Source organism: Convolutriloba macropyga, chromosome 10 (genome assembly GCF_964194025.1).
Source record: "Convolutriloba macropyga chromosome 10, txConMacr16.3, whole genome shotgun sequence".
Lineage (NCBI taxonomy): Eukaryota > Metazoa > Xenacoelomorpha > Acoela > Convolutidae > Convolutriloba > Convolutriloba macropyga.
Genome location: NC_134477.1, coordinates 41,967,791 through 41,985,322, shown reverse-complemented (window position 1 = coordinate 41,985,322; position 17,532 = coordinate 41,967,791). Strand labels below are relative to the sequence as shown.

The following is a 17,532-nucleotide window of genomic DNA, read 5'->3' as shown; positions in this document are numbered from 1 at the left end:
TTTTGTCCCAGACTAAAGTGCGGTCGAAATCACCTCTGATCAGACAAAAGTGCGCTCGAATTTGCCTCTGTTTAGACTGAAGTGCGTTCGAAATAATCTGATCAGAGAATGATTTTGAACATGAACAAATCTCTCAATATGGTTATGATATATTCATTTCATCTATCATTTTATCAATCTTATATTCAACTAACAAAATGCCAATCCTGAAACTATTGCTAATGAAAATAAATCGGAAAAAAATGGTCAAAAAATTACTGAGTATGCCATTGATTGATGCTTTTAACTGAATAAATGAACTTAGACAGCTTTGCATAAGAACGCCTTGATCTACTTTGCTTCAAAATCTTTTCTTGAGGGGACCGGCAGTTGTGATCAGCTGGACCCCTTGGTTCTGATCAAACCCATCAGATTTTCAGATGAAGTTCTGATCAGAATGCTGTTTTATTGTTGACTCTTACCAGAGACAACAAAAGTCAGAAAGAAAAAAACAAAAAAAAAATTGAAAAAAAAATTCGCTCAAATTGGTCTCTGGTCAGACAAGTGTGCGCTCGAATCGGCCTCTGATCAGACTAATGTGCGCTTAAAACTGCCTCTGATCAGAGCGTCCCAGACCAAAGTGATCTCTGATCAGACCGTCCCAGAACAAAGTGGCCTCTGATCAAGCAAGTTCCGGACCATTGTACAGACAATAGTGCGCTCGAAGCATTTTCCAGACCACGTAATTCGAGCGCACCGGGAACATGTGTGCCCTCGAAACTTGTCTGATCATGGTTAAATTCGGTCTGGCCACCTCGACCTGGGATGCATCACCGCCTCCAACGTCTGGCCTTTGAGATTCTAGCTCTCCGAGATCAACTTTAAGGAAACACAGAAAGTTGGCCAAACCCCTTTCCTTTACGATGAATATCGTATATGCAGATATTTGAATCAGGACACACTGTGGTAAAACAGCTTTCAGATATGGCTAACACTTACAACAGCGGTAACAGCGCGCAGATCTTGTACTTTTGATACCACATCTATCTAATTAACAAGCTTTTTGTAACAATTTAGGCTAACAGAAAGTAAAGTACCCGGGTCGAATGTCCTCCATAAAATTCTCCCATTTTGTTGTAAGAGTGGGGGGGGGGGGGTAATTTGTCTATGGGGGTTAAATTGATGTGAGAGTGTTGGGGTATTTTTTTCAGAGGGATAAAATGATGTAAGAATTGGGCTGCAATGAGAGGACTTTTGGGGAATTACCACCCTGACTAAAATTGCAACGTAAGAGTGGGCTGCAATGGGAGGATTTTCGAGGAATTAATTATGTGAGGGGGTAATTTGTTGAGAGGGGCAACTCTAACAAGTATTAGTCGTATATATATATATATATATATATATATATATATATATATATATATATATATATGCATATATTTTTATATATATATATATATATATATATATATATATAGGCCGTCAAGAGTTGGACAAGCTTTGATGATGTGTAGGTTAAGGAGAACCAGCTGAGGGTACAAAGGTTGTGGGCTCAAGACTGGCGGTCTTGAAGTATGGGGGCTAAAACAATGTAAGATTGAGGGGGTAAACTGATGTAAGAGTTGAGCTGCCAAAGGGGTAAAATAGTGAAAGAGTGAGGGGGTAATTTTTTCAGAGTGGCGTAAAATGATGTAAGAATGAGGCTGCAATGCAATGAAGGTTACCACACGGTTGTTATCGCCACCGAGAAGTTATCAAACTCCGAGGCAAAGCCGAGGTGTTATGATATATTCGAGGGCGATAACAACCGTGTGGTAATTTTTTTAATCAACGCCTGTTGTGATCATTTCAAAATTGAACACATTCTTGTTGGTTTTTCATTTGCTTTTTGTGGACAGTTACATTTTTAAAGCTAAAGGATATTTCTTCGAATCTGTTCTTTGTTTTGTCCTCATGTCCCCCTCCTCCCACACACAGATATACAGACAGAGACACAAACGCACACTCTCTCACACACACAAACACAAGTACACACGCACCCAAGCACACACGCTCATAAACACACACACGCACACACACACACGGCCACAATCACACAAGCACACACACACTCACATCACACTCAACACAAACCATTTAAACACACCACACACACACACACACACACACACCACAAACACATCACACATACACCCACGCGCACAAACACAAACGCACGCACGCACACCCAAACACTCATGAACAGAGACGCACGCACACACGTACCAACGCACACAAACGCACACAAGCATTCATCTACAAAGCCACAAACACACACGCATCCACACACACACAACCACAAACACACACACACACTCACTCGCACAGGCACGTACACACTCACACACACACACACACACAAGCGCGCGCAAACACACGCGCACGCACACACACACTTGCGATGTTATGATACTTACGAGGTGTTATGATATATTCGAGGGCGATAACAACCGTGTGGTAATTTTTTTAATCAACACCTGTTGTGATCATTTCAAAATTGAACACGTTCTTATTGGTTTTTCATTTGCTTTTTGTGGACAATTACATTTTCAAAGGTAAGTGATATTTCTTCGCATCTGTTCTTTGTTTTGTCCTCATGTCCCCCTCCTCCCACACACAGATATACAGACAGAGACACAAACGCACACTCACACACACACACACACACAAGTACACACGCACCCAAGCACACACGCTCATAAACACACATACGCACACACACACACACACACACGACCACAATCACACACACACGCACACACACTCACACCACACTCAGCACACACCACACACACATCACATCACATTCAGCACACACCACTTACACACGAACGCACGCACACGCACACAAATACAAACGCACGCACACATGCACACAAACACACACGAACAGACACGCACGCACACACGTACCCATGCACGCACACAAACACGCACGCACGCAGACACAACACACAACACACCACGCTCATGTTTTTTTAGACTACAAGTTTATCAAACTGTTTCCATCATTAGACTACGAGTTTATCACCACTCTTTTATCGCCACTGTTTACTTAGCAACAGTGGCGATAAAAGAGTGTGATAAACTCGTAGTCTAATGCTGAAGTGTTTTTCCAGTGTCGATCAGGCATTAAAATTTATTACACTGGCAGTTTATTTAACTGTTATTATCGCAACAGGTGTTGATTAAAGATTTTTCATCAAAATGCAGTTCAAAACACTTTGTTTTTTTGGGCTTTATTAGGCTTATGGTGTAAGAGTGAGGGGTTAAAAAACAAAAATTTCCCCACTCTTTTCGTCTGTCAGGGGGGCTAAAGTGACATTAGACTTCGGGGGCAATGGAGAAATTAACCCCGATATCTTACGTCATTTTACTCCCCTTGACAAACCAAAAAGATATAAGAAATGGGGTTTATTCTGTCTTTTACCCCCTCACTCTTACATCATTTTTCCCCCATTGGAAGCCTAATGCAGCCCAAAAAGACGTAAGATGATTGAGCTGAATTTTCCTAAAAAAATCCTCCCATTGCAGCCCCACTCTTACTTTATTTTGGGCAAAAAAAAACTCGACCCGGATATGTTTTGCTAAGAGTGAGGTGCCATGATAATGGGGAAAACCGTGCGTACAGAACTTCTTCCTAATCAAACAATTTTAGCAACGATAACGTAATGTTTTCAAACAAACGCATTATCATTGCTTGTCCATTACAACATGTTGTTTATACGGAAAAGTTGTTGATGCTTTTTCAACAGTCATCAGTCTATTCTTGATACGGACGATCAAATTCAGTAACCTTTCACTCCAAACTGTTCAAAAACATAAAATTATTGGGTATAATCATGATTTATTTGACTTGTTCAACTATGATGTCGACTGAATTTATTTTACTTGTTTTAATTGATCTTAGTTGTTTCAATCACCAATTCAATTATTCGTGGTAGAGGTCTCTTGGTCTTAAGTACTTTGCATCTTCATTTTTATTGTTTTCAAATATTGCTCTGACTGGTCAGATGGCAAGTTCATTATCATGTCATCAACTACATCTATAACTCTGCTCAAAGTTTTTATTCATCAATTCATTTACTCTTAGTAACAGTCTTTTGTTTTGTTTTATGTGTTTTCAATATGTCTGTTACTGCTCAGTTTTCAAATTCCTCGCCATGTCTTCAAATACATCAATAACTCTGCAGGATGTTTTTTTTTCAACAATTCAATTAATCTTGATAGAAGTCTTTTGGTCTTAAGTGTTTTGCACCTTCTGTTTTATGTGTTTTTGAGAACGGCTTTGACTGCTCAGTTGTCACGTTCCTTGCCGTCTCATCAAGTAAATCTCTAATTCTGCTCGAATTTGTAATTCATCAATTCAAATACTCCTGGTAGAAGTCTTTCGGTCTTAAGTAATTTGCCCTTTCTCATTTATGTGTTTTCAAATATGGCTCTGACTGCTAAGTTGTCAAATTCATTGCCACGTCATGAACTACATATTCAACTCTTCTCGAAGTTGTTAAACATCAATTCATTTACTCGTGGTAGCAGTCTGTTGGTCTTAAGTATTTTGGTTCGTTCTGTTTTATGTTTTTTTATATATGGCTCTGACTGCTCTGCATTTCTAGAAGCTCGTAAGCGTAATAAATGGAGGTCATTAAGAAATTTAGAAAGTTTCATTGAATATCTACACGAATTTTAGCGGTTCTAAGACCACATTTTCTACAAAGTTATCTTTTCTTCTCATTTCGTTGCATAGAATGTGTGATACTGAATATTATCCTCTTGAATTTTGCAACTATAGTTGTCTTTTAGACTCGAACAATGACCTCCTCAAAACGCTTTTCTAGAGTTTCCTGCCCCTACAAATTGTCTTACAGTCTGTCAGATAGCCTTTTGTGGTTTGGATTTTTTTCATCGACTCAGATCATTGGTTTATTGATTTGAAACAAGTGTGGGTTGCTTCTGGTCGGTTGCACTTCAGCTCTCTAACTTTGCTTGCTGATAACCAAGGGACCTCTCAAGCCAGTCTGGAGTCTATCAACCCCAGCACTGGTTTAAAATTTGAGCGGTCGCATCCTCACTCTCGTATTCAAAGCATAAATGTAAACGATCTTCACCATGTACTCCCTAGCGCTGATGCTTGATGCATCAACGCCTCCAACCACTGACCTTTAACGTTCTAAGACCACATTTGCATAGTTTTCCAAAATTATCGTTTTCCCCCTTTCTCTTATATAGTTTGTGTTTGATTGTACAAAACACGATAATAACGCTCTTTAGACAAACTTCTGAACGTTTTTGTGTTGCATTTTAAACCATGCTTTCGCTTACCTTAAACGGCAAGACCTCAGTAAATAAAACCATAAGCAGTATTCCTCTGCATAATTGTCGCCTCTTCTAGCACAGGACTACCATGCTTTATTTCCCATAAGAAAATTGTTTTTAAAATCAGACTATAAAGCTATTTTTAATAATTGTCATAAAATATGTCTACTGAGGTGACTTTTCAAACGCTTTACCACCCTAAAGTTGTTTTCTTAAACAATTCACTCTCTCTATGAGGGCCTCTAACATCACGTAGCTTACATGGTAAAAGATGCGGTAAATGCATAGGTACTTGAATCATTTCTCATCGTTCGAAGAATGGACCTTACAAAAATTTAGTAGCGTAAAATTTTAAGCGTAGATTTTACCAAATCAAGATCTGAGAACTAAGATTTGGTTGTACAAATCTTGAGACACTGACTTCCACAATGTACTTGTATCACTTTTCTATCGCTGAACCAACTAAATTTTAGCTTTCTTAAGATAGGCATACTTTTTCAATCAAGGATATAGCTTGGTGCTTAAAGCATTTTGGAGGTTCTAGGCTGTTCCGAGAGTATCTCATTTTAGATTGCACACAATTGTAGCCTTTTTGAGCCTATATCATACTGAATATTAGCTTTTTGAATGTTGCACTTGTATAATTTCAACTATCTTTGACTTTGAGACTCGAAAACTGACCTCCTCAAAACGTTTTTCTAGAGTTTCCTACCCCTACAATTTGTCTTACAGTTTGTCTGACTCAGATCCTTGATTTTTTGATTTGGAACAATGGTGGGATGCTTCTGTTTGGTTGTAATTCAGCTCACTTTCTTTGCTTGATGACAACCAAAGATCCACTCATGCCAGTCTGGAGTCTATCAGCCCCAGCAAAGCTCAATATTTTGAACGGATTCACTCTTACTCTCAAGTTGAACGCATAGTTTTAAACATTCTTCACCGTTAACTTGCTAGTGCTGATTCTTGATGCATCAACGCCTCCATCGGCTGGCCTGCGAGATCAGAATTAGGGAAATCCAAAAATTCAGCAAAAGCCGCTGTCTTACGACCGATATCATATATGTAGATCTTTAAATCAGGACATACCGTGGAAAAGGGAAGACTTCGGATACGGCTAACACTTAACAGCGCGCAGATCTTCTACTTACGATGCCACATCTATCTAATTAATCAGCTTATAAAAACTGAGGCTAATAGAAACTGAAGTATATTTCGCTAAAGAAGAGGTACCATGATAAGGGAGAACACCACGCGTTCGGATTTTTTTTAATCAATCAAACGCTTTTTGCGACCTTAGCAAAATTTTATCAAATAAACGCATTATCATTGCTCGTTTATACCAACATTTTGATTATATAGAAAACTTTTCGATACTGTTTCCACAATCATCAGTCTATTTTTGATACCTAAGATCAAACACAGATACTTTTCTATTCCAAACTGTTCAAAAACCGAAAATTATAGGGCATAATAACAATTTTTTTGACATGTTTGTCTATTATGTCCACGGAATTGGTGTCAAGTGCACATTTTCTGAGCTTTGTGCTTAAATTAGAAGGCACTTTATGCGTAATTTATAGTCTCGAAACCGATTGGCAAATAAATGACGCATCTTGAGTTTCTTCTGGCTTCGTATATTTATTTACTTTCTAACAAAAAAAAACATAAAATATGAGAAAATCTATAATTTTTTTGAGAAAAAATGATCATAATCTTATACTTTTTTCAGACAGTGTAAAAACTACTTGTTTTTAAAAGTACTACTGTCTTTGACTACACCTAAAACTCTGCTCGAAGTTGTTTATCATCAATTAATTTAATCTTGGTAGCAGTCTCTTGGTCTTAGGTATTTTAAACCTTCTGATTTATGTGCTTTAGAACTTGGTTCTGACTGCTCAGTTGTCAAGTTCAATACCATATCATCAACAACATCTATAACTCTGCTCGAAGTCGTTACTCATCTATTCATTTATTCTCGGTAGAAATTTTTTTTGGTCTTAATTATTTTGCAAAAATCTGTTTTATGTGTTTTTAAATATGATTTTGATTGCTCAGTTGTCAAGTTTAATGCCATGTCATCAAATGCATCTATAACTCTGCTCGAAGTTGTTAATCAATCATTCATTTACTCTTGTCATCATTCTCTTAGTCTTATATAATTTGTATCTTCTTTTTTTTTTGTTTTCAAATACGGCTCTGACAGCTCATTTGTCGAGTTCAATGTCGTGGTTTCAAACACATCTCTAACTCTGCTCGGAATTGGTATTCAACAATTTATTTTTTTGGTAGAATAGTCTTGAGCTTGGGTTTTTTGCATATTGTTTTTTTATGTTTTTTAAATTTTGCTCTGACTGTTCCGAAGTCATGTTCACTCCCATGTCTGCTCAGAGTTGTTAATTATCAATTTGTTTACTCTTGGAAGTGGTCCTTTGGTTTTAATTAATTTGCATCTTCTTTTTTAATTGTTTTCAATTATAGCTCTGACTTCTCATATGTCAAGTTCATTACGATATTATCAACTACATCTTTACCTCTGCTCAAATTTGTTAATGATCAGTTCATTTAATCTTGGTTGAAGTCTCTTGGTTTTAAGTATTTTGCAAGCTTTTTGTTTTATGTTATTAAATATGGCTCTGACTGCTCAGTTGTCAAATTCAATGCCATGTACACAAATACATCCATAACTCTGCTCGAATTTGTTAATTATCATTTCGTTTCCTCATTAGCAGACTAATATTCTTATGTATTTTGCTTTTTATTTTTTTTGTTTCCAAATATAGCTCTGAGTTCTCGTTTATCAAGTTCATTACGATATCATCAACTACATCTATAACTCTGCTTGAAGTTGTTATCCGACTATTCGTTTAATCTTGGTAGCAGTCTCTTGATCTTAAGTATTTTGGACCTTCTGTTTTATGAGTCTTCGAATATGATTATGACTGCTCAGATATCAAGTTCAATTTCATGTCATCCAAGAGATCCGTAACTCTCTTCGAATTTGTTAATCATCAACTCATTAATCTTGGTAGAAGTCTCTTGGTCTGAAGTATTTTGAACGTTCTGTTTTCTGTGTTTTTAAATACGGCCTTAACTGCTCAGAAGTCAAGTTCATTACCATGTCATCAACTGCATCTGTAACACCACTCATAGTTCCTAATTATCGGCTCATTTGCTCTTGGTAGAAGTCTCTTGGTCTTAAAGGTTTTGCACGTTCTTTGTTTTGTGTTATTAATTATGGCTCTGACTGCTCAGTTATCAAATTCAATGCCATGTAATCAAATACATCCATAACTCTGCTCGAAATTGTTATTTATCAATTCGTTTAAATTCAGTAGCAGCCTATTGTACTTAAGTATCTCGCATTTTTTTTTTATTAATTCCAAATATAGCTCTTAGTTCTCATTTATCAAGTTCATTACGATATCATCAACTACATCTATAACTCTGTTTAAAGTTGTTATTCATCTATTCATTTAATCTTGGTATTAGTCTCTTGGTCTTTAATTTTTCGAGGCTTCTGTTTTTTATGTAATTTTGGCTATGGCTGAGATGTCAAATTCAAAGACATATCATCAAAAACAACCATAACTCTGCTCGAGTTTAATAATCATCTCGCCATTTGATCATGGTAGCAGTCTATTTGTCTTAAGTATTTTACCCCTTCTGTTTTATCTGTTTTCAGATAAATGCACGAAGTAATTAATCATCAATTCATTTAATTTTGGTAACAGTATATTGGTCCTAAGTATTTTGCTTCTCCTTTATTAAAGCTCAGATGCCAAGTTCCTTAACATGTCCTCATTGACATCTTTAACTCTGCTCGTATTTTGTAACAATCAATTTGTTAACACATGTTAGCAGTCTCTTGGTCTTAAGTAATATACAGCTTCTGTTTCATGTGTTTCCAAATATGTCTTTGACTGCTCAGATGTCAAGTTCATTACCATGTCGTCAACTACATCCCTAACACCGCTCGAAATTGTTAATCATCAATTCATTTAACCTTAGTAGCAGTCGTTTGTTCTTAAGTATTTTGCATTTTCTTTTTTGTTTTCAAATTTAGCTCCGACTTCTCAGATGTCAGAATCATTACAATATCACCAACTGCATCTATAACTCTGCTCGAAGTTTTATTTCATCTATTCGTTTAACCTTGGTAGCAGTCTCTTGGTCTTAAATGTTTTGCACCTTCGGTTTTATGTGATTTCGAATATGATTCTGACTGCTCAGATGTCAAACTCAAAGCCATGTCATCAAATACAACCATAACTCTGCTCGCATTTGCTAATCATCACTTCATTTGATCTGGCTCGAAGTCTCTTGTTCTTAAATCTTTTGCATTTTCTTCTTCATTGATTTCAATTATGACTCTGTCAGCTCAGACGTCACTACATGTACAACTCTGCTCCAAATTGAGAATCATCAATTCATTAACTCTTGGTAGGATTATCTTGGTCTTAAGTATCTTGCTTCTTCTTTTTTATTGTTTTCAAATATGGCTCTGACTGCTAAGTTGTCAAATTAAATGTCATGCCATCAAATACATTCATTACTCTGCTAGCATTTGTTAATCATCAGTTCGTTTAACTTTAGTAGCAGTCTTGTGATCTTAAGTATTTTGCATTTCCTTTTTATCAAAAATAGCTCTGACTTCTCATATGTAAATTTGATTACGATAACATCAACTAAATCTATCACTCTGCTTAAAGCTGTTGTTAGTCTATTCATTTAATCTTGGTCTTAATTATTTTGCGTCTTCTGTTTTTTTATGTTTTCGAATATGGTTCTGACCGCCCAGATGTCAAATTCTATGGCATTTCATCAAATACAGCCATAACTCTGCTCGAGTTTGTTAATCAGCACTTCATTAGATCTTGGTAGCAGTCTCTTGGTCTTAAGTATTTTGCCTTTTCTGCTTTATGTGTTTTCTTATATATGCTCGAAGTAATTAATCATCAATCCATTCACTTTTGGTAGGAGTATATTGGTCCTAAGTATCATGGCTCTTCTTTTTTGTTGTTTTCTAATATGGCTCTGTCAGCTCAGACGTCAATTTCATTACCTTGTCAACAATTACACCTACAACTATGGTCGAGGCTGTTAATCATCAATTCATTTACTTTTGATAGTAATCTCTTGGTCATACGAATTTTAAACCTTCTCTTTTAATTTTTTCAATAATGGCTGTGGCTGTTCAGTTGTCAAGTACATTAGCTTGTCATCAACTACATGTATAACTCGAAATTGAGAATCATCAATTCATTAACTCTTGGTAGGATTATCTTGGTCTTAAGTATCTTGATTCTTCTTTTTTATTGTTTTCAAATATGGATCTGACTAATAAGTTGTCAAATTAAATGCCATGCCATCAAATACCATCATTATTCTGCTGGAATTTGTTAATCATCAGTTCGTTTAACTTTAGTAGCAGTCTTGTGATCTTAAGTATTTTGCATTTCCTTTTTATCAAAAATAGCTCTGACTTCTCATATGTAAATTTGATTACGATAACATCAACTAAATCTATCACTCTGCTTAAAGCTGTTGTTAGTCTATTCATTTAATCTTGGTCTTAATTATTTTGCGTCTTCTGTTTTTTTATGTTCTCGAATATGGTTCTGACCGCCCAGATGTCAAATTCTATGGCATTTCATCAAATACAGCCATAACTCTGCTCGAGTTTGTTAATCAGCACTTCATTAGATCTTGGTAGCAGTCTCTTGGTCTTAAGTATTTTGCCTTTTCTGCTTTATGTGTTTTCCTATATATGCTCGAAGTAATTAATCATCAATCCATTCACTTTTGGTAGGAGTATATTGGTCCTAAGTATCATGGCTCTTCTTTTTTGTTGTTTTCTAATATGGCTCTGTCAGCTCAGACGTCAATTTCATTACCTTGTCAACAATTACACCTATAACTATGGTCGAGGCTGTTAATCATCAATTCATTTACTTTTGATAGTAATCTCTTGGTCATACGAATTTTAAACCTTCTCTTTTAATTTTTTCAATTATGGCTGTGGCTGTTCAGTTGTCAAGTACATTAGCTTGTCATCAACTACATGTATAACTCGAAATTGAGAATCATCAATTCATTAACTCTTGGTAGGATTATCTTGGTCTTAAGTATCTTGATTCTTCTTTTTTATTGTTTTCAAATATGGATCTGACTAATAAGTTGTCAAATTAAATGCCATGCCATCAAATACCATCATTATTCTGCTGGAATTTGTTAATCATCAGTTCGTTTAACCTTAGTAGCAGTCTTGTGATCTTAAGTATTTCGCATATCTTTTTTTTTCAAATTTAGCTCTGACTTCTCATATGTCAATTTGATTAGGATAACATCAACTAATTCTATAACTCTGCCTAAAGTTGTTGTTCATCCATTCATTTAATCTTGGTCTTAATTATTTTGCGTCATCTGTTTTTTTACGTTTTTGAATATGTTTCTGACCGCTCAGATGTCAATTTCAATGGCATGTCATCAAATACATCCATAATTCTGCTCGAGTTTGTTAATCAGCACTTCATTTGATCTTGGTAGCAGTCTCCTGGTGTTAAGTATTTTGCCCTTTCTGTTTTATGTGTTTTCAAATATATGCTCGAAGTAATTCATTTGCTTTTGGTAGGAGCATATTGGGCCTAAGTATCTTGGTTCTTCTTTGTTGTTGTTTTCGAATATGGCTCTGATGCTCAGATGTCAAGTTCTTTACCATGTCATCAGTGACATCTATAACTCTGCTTGAAGTTGTGAACAATCAATTTATCTACTCTTGGTAGCAGTGTCCTGGTCTTAAGTAAATTACAACTTCTTTTTCATGGGTTTTCAAATGTGTCTCTGACTGCTCAGATGTCAAGTTCATTACCACGTCGTCAACTACATCTCTAACTCTGCTCAAAGTTGTTATCCATCAATTTCTTTACTCTTGGTCTTAAGCTATTTTTCATCTTCTGTTTCATGTGTTGTCAAATATGGCTCTGACTGCTCAGATGTTAGTTTCATTGCCGTATCATCAATTAAATCTATAACTCTGATGGAAGATGTTAATCAGCAATTTTTTTTTACTTTTGGAAGCAATCTCTTGTTCTTACGTATTTGCACGATCTGTTTCGTGTGTTTTCAAATATGGCCTGAGTGCTCAGAAATCAAGTTCATTACAACTGCAACCAGTAAAAGCTGCTTCAAGATGATTTTAAAAGTTGCCACAGGTAAGAAATAGAGCTCGTACATAGCTGCATTTAAGTCATTAGCATGCCCAGAATCCAAAAAGCTGCAAAAAATTGCAAAAGACGTAGATTTTCTGCACGAAATTCCAACATTTTGCAAGGGTTACTGCAAAAGTCAGCTGTCCCCTTTTTAAATACATCTAATCGCCCTCAACCTTTTTTTATACGCCATCTCAATGCATTATCATAGAACATATTCCAAACCAATGGCTTTGCCCCCAAATGAGGCAAAGTTAAAGAAAGTTTAGCTTTTAGCATTTCAACGGAGAATCCCTGCTCCACTGGAACAAGACGACACACTCAGCAGCGTGAACGAAGCAATTCGGGGAAACAGATCGTTATACAAGGTCTTTAACCATGTAGCTCCAGACGATTTGTGGAGAAACGATGATCAACCAGGTTTGCCAGCTGTTTAGAACAGTTTTTTTCAATGAACTTCTTCCAAAAACATTTTCTGTTAAAAGTATACTCTTTTTTCAATAACTAATTAAATATTTCTATCCGGAAATAAATTGTGATTTAAAATTTTTGCACAACGAAATAAAATATGTTGTTCGAGCAAAACTGATTGTTAGAGAGACGATGTCAAGGCACTGATAGCCGAGTGGTTAATGCCTCTGTTGAGGTGCCGTAAGCAGAATCAGGAGGTGGGGGTACCCACCCATTCTTAGTCTGTTATGTATGCATCCATAGAGAAAGATTTATCTAGAATAAATTCCCTGAATTAATTTGCGCCACCTGTCATTCGAAAGAAATTTTTCCGACGTTAGTCGGTTTATGTGTTTTTTTTTCTTTTTTGTAGATTTTTTCATTGATTTTAATTAAAAAAACATGAGAATATTTAATTAGGAATAACTTTAAAGCAGTGAATAATGCGTTAATCAATTTCACAAAAAGAAGAATTATTCTTGGGTCAATTATTTAGTTATCGGAATTGGGTAACAATAATCAGATATTTAGTTGCATTTTTGACGAAGTTTTTACATACAAAAGTTAATATGAGCAGAAGTTTCCCTCGATTGGCATCAATGATTGGGTATTCAATATGTTTTGCCATCAATACCTACAAAAATAATATTACAAATTTTTTAATCATTTGATTTCTACATTTTGTTTATAATTGTTTTTTTTTCCAAAATTGAACCTCTCAATCTATTGATAGAATTATCAAATAGATAAATTGGTAAATAAGTTTCTCATTTGAAACAAAATTTCTTCGGGCAGAAAACAAAATAACCAAAGAATTGTTCAGACAGTTTTTCGCTATCATAGCCGGCAAAATTATAACTGCACGAAAAGGATAAAAATCATTAAAATGCAAATCAGTGTAATCCATTGTATACATAACTCCTGATTTCGGGCCAAGACGTTGATTGTGATGGTGTAGCGTTTCAGTTATCTGGAATTTATTAGGAAGTAAAATAGGTTTCCACTCAAAAACAGAATTGTAGAAGAGCAAAGTCAAACAGAAGGCAGCTGCTGAAGTTATCCAACGATACAAACGACTTCTAATAGACAGACAAGTAGCAGGATTTAAATAGTGTATGTTACCTCACACAAAACAACCGAATCTTAGATTGTCCTGAGTTACCATAAAATTATGCTTTACTCATATATTTCAAGCTTGTAACATTAACCGTGTCGTTACCAAAAATTTAAAATTAAACTGTATCGGGTTGAAAACATGAGAGACTGAACTTTCACTTTCAGTTTGATTTTTCATCTTAAACTATCCATAATCGGTTTCAGTCACGCATCTGTGTTTGACACCAGAGAGATATGAAATCTGCTGACAATGATTGCATTTTTTTGTTTTTTTTAGTGTGGTTTTTGTTATGGTTTGATAGCTCAATTTTGTGAGCCTATAATATGAATGGGCAAAAAAAATCAATTTTTGTGATATTGTTTGTTTTGGGCTTATGACCAAATGTCTATAGTAGATAAGTTTTCGTAATTTTTCTGACATATCTAAAAAGGAGACTAAATGCAACAGCTTGTCAATAATCAAGCAAGCTCGTTAGAGCGCACATAAACAAGTCTCATTTTTTGCAGCACCAAAATTAATTAAAAAGAGTTAACTTTCGAGCGTTATAAATTAATATCTCAGTCACAAAACTTGAACCATAGGTTTTATTGGTAAGAGTTTTCGGTATGTTTGTTTTATAGCAAATAGTCGTTTTACTGGGTTTAAAACGGACTGAGTTGTCTATTTTCTTCCCAATGATCTGAGATTTAAATTATAAACTAAGCAATTTTTATAAAACAGAATGCTATGCAGAATTTATTTATGAAACAGAATTCTATTCAAACAATTTTTCAGACGGAGATTTTCGGGTAAAAATGCCATATAATGAAGTTTCTTCAATTGCTTGTTGACGAAATTGGTTGAAAAACTTTCACTTTTTGTTGGTTCTTCAATTGAAAAATCCATCAGTCTCTTTGAACCTTAAGGGGAATCCAGTTAATTAATTTTCATTCATGCGGTTCCGATATGATCATGAGAACAAAAGTACACGAGTCATTTTCTCATGATTTTTGAAGATTTGACGAACACAGCGTTACTTTCTTAAGTCTAAAACCAGGCACACTGCACATTCTTACGTTTGAAGCCAAACATACCATCGATTTAAAACGTCACGAAGCAAACAACTAGCTGATGGCATCATACTTTTGGATCAGAATTTAGGAACGCTACCCGGGCCGAGGCCGAATGGTTATCTTGTAAGAACTTGCAAGTTTCTGGCAGAAACTAAAAAGGCGATGCATCGCCTTGCAAGTTTTTCTTCAAAAAACTTGCAAGTTCTTACAAGTTAACCAATCGACTTACAAGGCTCTTACAAGTTAACCATTCGACTTACAAGTTAACCATTCGCACACACACCACACACACACACACACACACACACACACACACACACACACCACGCACACACACACACACGCGCACACACGCACATACACGGACACATACACATGCACATACACACACATATATACACACACGTACAGACATACATACACTTACATACGCACTAAACCGTAAATAAAACGTTGCCAGACATGAATGTAAACGGATTTTTGGAAAAATAGAATGTGGAAAAGTGTGAATTAAATTATAAAAAAGGGTATAAAAATGAAGGGCCACTCAATTATTTTGAGAAAACACTGACATATGAATTTGAAAATTCAATGAAAGTCAATATTTTGGAAACATTTTCAAAAAGCGATCGTGAAGAAGCTAATTGAGATCTTTAGTTTTAATAAATGAATTGCAAAAGGATCTTTCTTGATTTGATAAATTTCAAAAAGTAACCATTTTGTCTACTTAGGTCGAATTGTATTATGTTATCCAAACAGAGCAACTAACTCATGTTAATAGGCGCTTTCTACGGTAAATGAATGAATGTTAAATTGAATTAACCAATAAGAGTTCTTGACCGGAATGAACTTGCAAGAAACTTACAAGTTAGCCATTCGCCTTGCAAGTTCTTACAAGTTAACCATCCTACTTGCAAGTTCTTACAAGTTAACCATCTTTTGCAAGAAACTTGCAAGTTCTTACAAGTTAACCATTCGGTCTCGACCCAGGTAATGCACAAAAAAGTGTTAAATGTCTAATACGAAGGAAACTTATCAGCCATAATCCTGCGCTTAAGATTGACAATGTTTTCTTAGTAGGAGACGCAGCCTCTACTTGTAGCATATTACAACGTTTAGTCTCTTCAAAACTGATTTTGTGTCTTCAAATTTTTACTTTTTGGTCAATTTCAGCCAATTGTGCAAATTTAAGGTGATAAACTTGACGAACGAGACGAGATGTGCACAGCCCAGAGCTACCCTACAGTTCCAGCATTCGCTGGCCTTGACGATTATCCATGTTCAGGGTACCAGTTGCACTACCCGCTATGCATGTATTTTGATCCAACCATGGCTGCTAAGTAATTAGTGATAATCTTTTAGCATTCACAGGTCACAGGTCATTTGCACGCTTGAATTTTCTGAAATTTATTGCTTTCACTGTATATTCTAGAACTTTGAACTACTATCGTGTACGTCATATTTTCTATTACAAATGACAAAAAGACGTGTGAGTTAAAAGACGAACGTGTGAGTTAAAAGACCCAAATTCTCAAAAATAATACAATTTTGTCATCAGTGAATTTGTGAAGCTAATAAAAGATGGTTTTCTATCTCTCTTTGGAACTGAGACACCTTTTAGCAGATTTTTATATGGAGTAACATTTTAAACTAACGTCTTAAAGGACTTAACTAGTCTTAATAGGTCTTAAATAGGTGTTTAATAGGTCTTAATAGGTTTGTTTTTTTCATTCAAACTTACACGATATAAGTTGAATATTATGTGGTAATTCACCGGCTACGGGTGTATAACCATTTTTATAACTAAAATTATAACAACCACTGTATGGTGCTTCATAAAAAGTTTGGGTGCGGGTTAATTTGAGGTTATCTGACAGCAAAATTGATATAATTCAAAGCTTACTTTTCTCAAGACAGAAAATTTGTAATTTTTGTTAGATTTAAATCGTATCTTGTTTGCAATCAGAGGACAATCGCCAAATTTCTGATGAAATAATAGAAAATTGTTAGGGTTTCAACTGTGAAAATGACCAGCATCTCCAACTCACTTACGCCTTCTTTGAACATAGCCAGTTTTCTAGTAACTGGTGACAGTTAAGCCCTTAGTATAGTTTACCCAGTTTACTTGAAAACACTGAGAGATTCTGGCGTCCATCTACAGCTGCGTAGTGGTTAAACTAGAAATTATAAGTGTTTTCTGTAGAGTCAGGTAATCTTGCTTCAACCATTCAACTTCTATATTGAAATGTAAAAACAAATGATAGAAGCTAACATTCAATGTAGGAACTTCTGGCATTTCTATTTCTGGAACTGCCAATTTTCGGCATCTGAAAAAGTGTTCCTGCTTGTTTTACTTATATTCTGCATAGAT

General features: G+C 35.5%; 1 protein-coding gene across 1 annotated transcript in view; it reads left to right on the top strand.

The window, feature by feature from the left end:
- Positions 1-16,634, top strand: part of LOC142348553 (uncharacterized) — a 210,259-nt gene extending 193,625 nt beyond the window's left edge. The window contains exons 4-5 of the mRNA XM_075399938.1: positions 12,819-12,962; positions 16,354-16,634. Coding sequence (XP_075256053.1) covers positions 12,819-12,962; positions 16,354-16,505 — 296 coding nt within the window. The 3' untranslated portion in view covers positions 16,506-16,634. The remainder of the gene's footprint in view (positions 1-12,818; positions 12,963-16,353) is intronic.
- Positions 16,635-17,532: the final 898 nt, after the last annotated feature.